At 38.8% G+C, this 9,242-nt stretch overlaps 1 protein-coding gene across 3 annotated transcripts in view; it reads right to left on the minus strand.

Moving 5' to 3' along the window:
- The window catches only part of NSRP1 (nuclear speckle splicing regulatory protein 1), a 44,390-nt gene extending 36,823 nt beyond the window's left edge, over positions 1-7,567 (minus strand). Inside the window, exons 1-2 of one of the 3 annotated variants that reach the window (XM_077749693.1) lie at positions 7,500-7,567; positions 6,225-6,318 (exon numbers count right to left, since the gene is read on the minus strand). In XM_077749693.1, coding sequence (XP_077605819.1) covers positions 6,225-6,318; positions 7,500-7,519 — 114 coding nt within the window. In that variant the 5' untranslated portion in view covers positions 7,520-7,567. Of the gene's footprint in view, positions 1-6,224; positions 6,319-7,040; positions 7,182-7,499 lie in introns of those variants that run through there. The other 2 variants (XM_077749694.1, XM_077749695.1) reach the window with 2 other exon arrangements.
- Between the last annotated feature and the right edge of the window lie 1,675 nt (positions 7,568-9,242).

Raw genomic sequence — 9,242 nt, forward strand, 5'->3', positions numbered from 1 at the left:
GAATTAAAGTGGAGAAAGATTAAGAAATAGTGAAAGCAATGAAAGTATACTATGTAACCCAGTTACTTGCTAATTTCTCTAACTTCAAGAATATACAATTATGGGGGCGCCTGGGTGGCTTAGTTGGTTAAGCGTCCGACTTTCGCTTAGGTCATGATCTCACGGTTCNTGGTTATCTTTTTAAGAACTCACTTCCTTCTAGCCTTCAAAATTACAGTAAGTTTTCTAAATAAAAAAAACCACATGCTGTCATCCAAAATAACGGTCTTCGTTTTTCTACTTACACATGTACATATAGCTTTGTGTTGTCATACATATTCAGTTTTGTATTCCGCTGAATTCACCTTACTTCAGGCTTTTAAGTCTGTTTGTTTACTTATTTATTTTAAATGTTTTTTAATTTATTTCTGAGAGAGAGACAGCCCGAGCAGGGGAGGGTCAGAGAGAGAGGGAGACACAGAATCTGAAACAGATCCAGGCTCTGAGCTGGCTGTGAGCACAGAGCCCAATGCGGGGCTCGAACCCATGAACCGCAAGATCATGACCTGAACTTAAGCCGGATGCTTAACCGACTGAGCCACCCAGGCGCCCCTATTTATTTATTTTTTAATGTTTATTTATTTTTGAGAGAGAGACACACAATCCATACAATGAATTTCTGTAAGCCATTTTAGAAACTCCAGTTTCAAGGAATACTAATGGCATGAGAATGCGGCCACAATAAAAGCTTTAATAATCGGTACAAATGTAATTTTTAAAATACATGTAACATTTATTATGTCCTAAACACTATATGAAGTACATTACATCCATTATTTAATTTATCCTCTTAAAGGCACGATTTTTTTTTTAATGTTTATTTTTGAGAGAGAGTGTGAGTGGGGAGGGGTAGAAAGAGGGAGACACTGAATCTGAAGCAGGCCCAGGCTCTGAGCTGTCAGCACAACTGATATGGGGCTCAAACTCACAGATGGTAAGATCATGACCTGAGCTGAAGTCGGACATTCAACTGACTGAGCCACCCAGGCACCCTGTTTGTTTAATTATTTTTAAGAAGGCAGAGTGCTCACTTTGGCAGCAATATACTAAAATTGGAGAAGGCAGAGATTGCGAGCAGGGGAGGGGGAGAGAAAGAGGGAGAATCTCAAGCAGGATCCGCACTGTCTGCATAAAGCCCAGGAGGGGCTCAAACTCATGAAACTGAGATCATGACCTGAGCCAAAATCGAGTAGGATGCTTAACCTAATGAGCCACCCATGCACCCCTCTATCTGGTGTAACTTAATATTTCTATGAAGAGATCAAAGAGTTCTGTACCCTTATCCAATCAGAAAATTGTTGCTTTTGGATAAAGATACAAAACTGCAACAACTTTCAGGCTGTATGGCTAATTCTTCATGGCATTATGAATTACTGTGCAAAATAGGATCCTACAAGAATATTGTCTAAAAATAAGCATTTCAATTGCCATGATTAAAAGGAAAAGTCACTATGCTAATGCAAAATGAGCAAGCACCTATTACTGAGAACTATCTAAAAGTTCCTTGTTGAATCTGTCATGCAACATCTATGTTAGTCAGTGACCATCTAATAACATATGTGAAATACTACTGGTTATCACAAGTATTTTTGGGAATAATTGTGTAGACCAGGGGTCGGTAAGTTACAGCCAAATCCAGCCACCCCTCCTTTTGTAAATAAAGTTTTATTAGAACATATTTATTAGTCATGCTCATTCATTCACATATTGTTTAATGGCTGTTTTTACACTATGAAAGCAAAGTTCAGTAATTGGATTGTAAAGCCCAAACATCTACTACCGGGTTCTTTACAATATAGACCGCTAAAATATCTGGGTAAATAATTTTATTTGTAGTAAAAGTACTAGCATAGGAGCGCCTGGGTGGCTACTAATTAAGCATCTGACTCTTGATTTAGATTTCAACGGAGGTTATGATCTTACAGTTCGTGAGTTTGAGCCCTACAAACTGAGCACTGAGCTAACAGCACAGAGCCTGCCTGGGATTCTCTCTGTCCTCTCTCTGCCCCACCCTTGCTCATGGGCACATGCATGTCATGCGCTCGCATGCACATGCTCTCCCTCTCTCTCTCTCAAAATAAACACTAAAAAAATATATCAGCATAGATATCCAGATCCTAACTTATGGAGCTCATACTCCGAGATAGTGACAAGACTTGTATGCAAGTAACTTACAACACAAGGTATGAAAAGCTAACTGCTAAGGTAAGTAGAGTGACATAAAAAGGATGAGATTGCATCCAATGGGTGAAATCTTGAAGAAGGCAGCTTTTGCAATGCGTTTTGAAGGATAACTATAATTTGGATACGTAGGACGGGAAGACTTCCAGTGTGAAAAAAAGCAGAGTTGTGAAAACCTACAAACATGACAGTGTACTCTGCATAGAGGAGCACAGTTAGGAAAAAGTGCTAATAAGCATTTTGAAGCCAAAGCATAAGAAAGGCTTTCAAAGTCAGGATTAGCAGTTTAGATTTTAAATACATCAAGTTCAGTAGCAAGGGGGTTACAAGTGAATAGAACTGTGCTTTAGAAAGATCAGTCTGTCAACAGTATTTCAAATGAATTTAAGGAGACAGGTAATAGGGAAACTAGTTACAAACCTATTAAAATAATGTAAGTAATGAAGGTGGTGACAGGTAATAGGGAAACTAGTTACAAAGCTATTAAAATAATGTAAGTAATGAAGGTGGTGGCAATGGGGCTGGAAAAAACAATACACTTGAAAAAAATAAACACATTACTATAATATCAAAACCACTCAAATACTTATAATCAGAGAGCAGCATTTGGATACAATATAAACAGCTTACTCATAAGAGGTAAAACACTCCATTTCCCCTACCTTTGAACAAAATAATTATTTCTAATTAGTTCTGACAATTTTAAAAAGAGGAACTATTTAAATAATAATTTAAAGTGCTGGCTACCACTTTCCAGTTTTTAAACTTACTCTGGATATAAGCACATATTAAAATTGAATTCATTTACTAGGGACCCATCTGCTGGACCAGTGGAAGGCAAGTCTGATCTTAAATTCGGGCTCTTGGGGCGCCCGGGTGGCTCAGTAGGTTAAGCGTCTGACTTCAGCTCAGGTCATGATCTCACGGTTAGTGGGGGGGTTAGTGGGTTCGAGCCCCGTGTTGGGCTCTGTGCTGACAGCTAGCTCAGAGCCTGGAGCCTGTTTCAGATTCTGTGTCTCCCTCTCTCCCTGACCCTCCCCTGTGCATGCTGTCTCTCTCTCTCTCTCTGAAATAAATAAAACATTAAAAAAAATTTTACTGAATTTGGGCTCTTAAATGCTTCTGTTAAATTGCTATAAATAACAATAAAAGGATTTGTGTTATAGCAGCTCTTCTCCTGGTACATCAAATGCCTTCTCTAAGAAGACAACCATAAAATTTATCTTATATTTTCCAAAGCACGAAAAACGTTATTATTGCTTAAACTGTTGACTGATTTTTTAAATAAGAGATTTTGTATTCAAACTTCACAAATATTTAAAAATACTTAATTAAGAAATGTCTCAGTATAAGAGTAAGTTGGAATTCATCAGAGTGATCTTATTGGTAAGACATACTGAAGAACAGTTTTATATCCTATTCATTAAGAACTAAGCAGCAGCTTCTTGTCAGTTGGCTTCTGGCTGAGCTCTACTAATGGAAGACAAAGATGATCTATTAGAAGGTGGAAGAAAGGGAAAAAACAAGGTATTCCTCCCTGCCCTTTTCTCTACCTAAAACTGAATCTCCCCAGTGGCTTCAGCTCCTGGAAGAATCCAGTTCCCACCAGATAACTCTAGCCCTTGGCCTCCAGGACCTATATCCTACCTGTATCCCTCTACTTATCACCACTGGCTCTTACTACTGCTAATCTCTGGGTTGCGTCACCATCCATACTCTTTTTGGCTTAAGTCTTCCATTACTTATGTAACCAATTCTCTGCATTAAAATCCCTTTATGTTGGGGCACCTAGGTGGCTCAGTCAGTTAAGCGTCTGACTTCGGCTCAGGTCATGATCTCATGGTTCGTGGGTTTGAACCCTGCGTCGGGCTCTGTGCTGACAGCCAGCTCAGAGCCTGGAGCCTGTTTCAGAGTCCGTGATTCCCTCTCTCTCTGACTCTCCCCTGCTCATGCTGTCTCTCTCTCTCTCTCAGAAATAAATAAGATATTAAAAATAAATAAATAAAGTCCCTTTATGTATAAGAAGGGGAGGAAGGAGGGAGGGACAGAATGAAGAAAGAGCAAAATGGCTTAGCCTTAGCTGCTCTAGGTCTAGCCTCACTATACACCAGCCTCATTTCACAATGGAAAACAAAGAGCAATGAGTATACTTTCTAGATCACTTGTGTACATCCACCCTTCTCAAATATTTTGCTTTGTATTATACGGTATGCCAGGATGACTTATGTAAAACATCAGAATAAGCACATCCATAGTAGGGTGATTTAAAAAAGTATTTGTGGGGTGCCTGGGTGGCTCAATTGGTTGAGTGTCTAACTCTTGATTTTGGCTCAGGTCATGATCCCAGGGTCATGGGATCAAGCCTAAAATCATGGAGCCTATGTAGGATTCTCTCTCTCATCCCTCCCCACCCCATCATCATTTTTCAGAGTTTTTTTTCTTTCTTCTTTGAGTTTTCTTTTTTTTAAGTTTATTTATTGGGGAGGGGTGGCAGTACAGAGAGAGGGGCGGAGAGGGGGAAGACAAAGAATCCCAAGCAGGCTCCACACTGTCAGCACAGAGCCTGACAACAGCTCAAACTCAGGAACTTTGAGATCATGACCTGAGCCGAGATCAAGAGTCAGATGCTTAACCAACTGAGCCACCTAGGTGCTCCCCACCCTCTAAAATTAAAAAAAAAATAATAAAAGAAAATGTACATTAAAACAAACTACAAGGGTGTTATCAACTCAATGGATGATAGTCTTCAACAAATGATATCAGGACAACTGGATATCCATATGTGAATAATAGCAGGACCCCTACCTCATACCATATGCAAAAATTAACTCAAAATGGATCATGGACCTAAATTTAAGAGGTATACTAAAACAGAGGTATAAATCTTTATCACAGTGGATTAAGCGGTGGTTTCTTAGGTATGACACCAAAGCAATAGAACCTATGAAAAAAAATAAATTGGACTTTCTCAAAATTGAATTTTTGTGGTTCATAGGATTCTATCAAGAAGACAACAGAATGGGAAAAATATATTTAAATTATATCTAATAAGGGACTTGTTTGTATCTAGAATATGTAAAGAAATCTTACAACTCATAAAAGGGTAATAATCCAATTTTAAAATATGTAAATGATATGAATAGACCTTTCTCCAAAGATGATACATGAATGGCCAACATCCCTGGCCATCGAGAAATTCAAATCAAAATCACAATGAGATAGTTGCCTGGGGCAGAATGTTGGGAGGCAAACTGTGTCTGGAGCCAATTTCTTCAACAGAAAGAAAGGAAAAAGCAAAGAAGTATCAAATATGTTCAATTACCTACCTATGCCATTATAAAATGAGTAAAAAGAGAAGCTGTATTCCTGACAGACCAAAGGAACTATCAGATTAACTGATGCAAAGGTCTTTTAGAAATACTGAAAATGACATAAGCATACATTGAGGTTGTTTCTGCTATAAGTTGTAGATTTCACAGGAAAACACAGTTTTGGCTGCTAAAATAGAAAATATTCACATTAGATGTTATTACTGTAGAACGAACAACGGTAACTTCATGCACTACCATAATTATAAAACTGAGTAACTACATTTAGCAGACAATTAATAGCCACTAAAGTAGTCTTATAAGAAACTACTTTGCTAATAAAAATTTCCAGGAAACTGGTGACATCTTAATACCTCATTTTCAGGGATCTTTACCCTAATAATTTTGTTACTTTAGTATTAGCTGTCTAAAACAACTTTGTATAACTGCTCAGAAATAACTGAAAATCACAGCTTCGGAAAAAAATCTTAGATTACCCATGTAACATTAGTAAAGAAAACAAAATCAGTGAAGTCTTTCTTTAAAAAGATATTCCTTTGGTAATTCTAAATTATAATATAGTGCAGATACACCATAATGACAAACAACTAAGGCACGCAAAGATATCAAATTCACAAGTTCAATTTAAAAAATGATATGTCCAACAATGCAACAGAAAAACATAGGTTCCCTTACCTCATCATCATCATCAGAATCATTCCCAAACACTGATGGTTTTTGCAAAACAGGGTGCAACTGCTGTGCTTTCTTTGGCAAAATAAGCCCATACCTGCGTTTTGTTTTTGAAATAGAAATTAAACCATTACATTTAAATGTTAAAAAATAATACATCCACTACTTCTTCCAGACGAAGCTACCGAGTCAAAACATGTCACACAGCTTATGAACACAAAGCAGGGTTTCCGCTTTCTAATGATCTCAAAATTCTAATGTGCGTTTTTACAATTATTCCTCTAAGTAATTATTTGCAGACACGGGCCAAATTCAAATACCATTTTAATCAAAGAAGAGAAATAATCAAAGAGTTCAGAAAAGTTTTAGATGGTGAAAGAGTAAGCTTTTAGAAAGAACATGTTAGTGGAAAGCTCAGTTCATGCCCACTAAAAATTTTAAAACGCTCTAAAGTATCCTTGTGGTCGAACAAGAAAAGAACTATTTGGCTTTCTTCCAACTGGGTACTTACATAGTTTAAAATAAGTTATTGGATAATGTCACCCACGAAAAATTTTTAAAAGATTACAGTAACTGAGAAACCCAAGTAGCCACGGGACAAATGCCCATTACACTCCATTGTGCTCATTTGCAGGCATCTCAGAAAACCATCCAACAGACCCAACTCATTTAGTTTCTCACGTTTCGGCCTTTAAAATGCCGAGATGACGGGAAACTCCAGTGAAAATAAGGATTATACATCAAAGGTAAAATTTCCAAGAACATACAATATTTGTCTCTCTTGCGGCAACGTATACCCCAATTCCCTATTATGCCTACCCTTTCCTGTGGCTTCTCATCACAACATTCCTAAAACAAGAAGGGAGGGCGGGAATCAGGACTTGAGCAGCCAAGGAGAACAAGGCCCTCTAAGGAAGCCGGGAATGGTCTCTTCTCATTGCCCCTGAAAGCATCCAACCAGGGAGAAACTCAAGCGCGGGGTAGGAAGCAAGACTGAGGGGCCTCAGACCGAGCTTTTGGAAAATAGAAAAGTCTCGCTCTCTGCCCCTCAGCCTAACTTCCTTTATTTCCTCACAAGTTTCTCCCTCAAACTTCGGACTTCCATCCTGGAAAATGTGGGGGGGAGGGGAATATGTTCCTCAGGATTTCTCGCTCTTCCCCGTCTCTATCCCTGACGACAAAACCCCTTCACTTCCAGCGCACTTTTACTCGTCGGCCAAAGACAAAGTCGCCGTGATCTTTCATTCCCAGCCTGACCCTAACTCCCGGATCACTCACTGCCTGCCCGGAATCGCCATCTTGCTCCCGTCTCCGCTGAACGTGGCCGACGGCGACGTGACGCTCACGCAGACGTCGACGTCATCACGTACACTCTCGCGCGGATCTGGGCGGCCTGAAGCACTTCTAAGCGGCTGAATGCTTGTTCTGAGTTGCTTGCGTGCTGCAAGACCCAATTCCTAGGGCTTTTGGTTTTGCTTGGAAACCAGCTGGCTTCCTGGACATTTTGGGGAGAAAGGAATGACAGAATTCTAGGCCAGCAATTCCTAAAGTGTGGTCCCGGGAGCATCACCAGGAATTTGTTAAAAATGCAAATTCTCTAGCCATTTCCCAGACCTACTGCATTTGAAACTCCCGGTTGGGGCCCAGCAATCTGAATTTTACAGAGCCCTGCGGGTAACTCTTGATAGTCAAGTTTGAAAAACGCTACCCTAAAGCTATCGATTTTTTTTCCCCCCCGCTGAGGTGGTCAGTGTGAGTATACCAGGCTCAGGGTGGTGACTTGGCAGCTGAAAATCTGTTTGTTAAAACAGGACATAGTATGCTCACATGACGAAATTATTAATAACATCGTGGTATACTGGATATAGGAATCAAAATTATATGTGATGTATATACATATATATTTTAATTCTAGTCACTTCTCGTCTGCTCATCCACCAGCTCTTGGCCCATTCCAAACTGGTTTTCTAGCAGCCGAAGAGATCTTCTCAATTACCGCAAAAGGATGTTAAAATCTCCCAACTGTAATCGTGAAATTGTCTATTTTTCCTTTTAATTCTGTCAGTTTTTGTTTCACCTATTTTGGTTTTTTTTAAATATTTTATTTATTTTTGAGAGAGAGAGAGAGACAGCATGAGCAGGGGAGGGTCAGAGAGAGGGAGACACAGACTCTGAAGCAGGCTCTAGGCTGTGAACTAGCTGTCAGCACAGAGCCTGATGAGGGGCTCGAACCCACAAACCGTGAGATCAGGACCTGAGCTGAAGTCCGGCGCTTAACCGACTGAGCCACCCAGGCCGCCCCTGCTTCACCTATTTGGAAGTCTTATTAGATATATAAATAGGATTGTTAGGTCCTCTTGCATTGACCTTGATACCATTAAGAAATGACTCTCTTTTTTGTATTTCTCTTTATGTACTTTATCTGATATTAATATAGATAGCTTTGATTGTTAGCATAGTTTATCTTTTTCCATCCTTTTAACCTATTTTAATCTGTGTCTTTATATGCAAAGTGGGTCTCATGTTGATAGTATATACAGTAAAACCTTGGTTTGTGAGCATAGCATAATTCATTCCGGAAACATGCTTTTAATCCAAAGCACATGTATATCAAAATGAATTTCCCCATAAGAAATAATGGATTTGTTCCACAACCCCAAAATACTCATATAAAAATGATTATAATACTGTAATAAAATACAAAATAATAAATATAAAGAAAAATAAACAAATTAACCTGCACTTACTCTTTGAAAATCTTTGTGGTTGGTGTGAGGGAGACAGGAGGGTTATTGTGTAGGACGACTTTTCACTATAACTAAAGGAATCACTGCTCAATGGAATCTTCTGCAAGGGGACCATTGTATAGCTAACACGGATGTTGACTGCAGTACAGTATTAATAAACTCTTGTTATATATTGTATTTTATTTACTTATTTATTATTATTTTTCATTTATACTCAACTTAGTTAGCATATAGTGCAATAATGATTTTAGGAGTAGATTCCAGTGATTCATCC

The sequence above is a fragment of the Crocuta crocuta genome, unplaced genomic scaffold, assembly GCF_008692635.1.
Source record: "Crocuta crocuta isolate KB4526 unplaced genomic scaffold, BGI_CrCroc_1.0 scaffold149, whole genome shotgun sequence".
In the NCBI taxonomy this organism is placed as follows: Eukaryota; Metazoa; Chordata; class Mammalia; order Carnivora; family Hyaenidae; genus Crocuta; species Crocuta crocuta.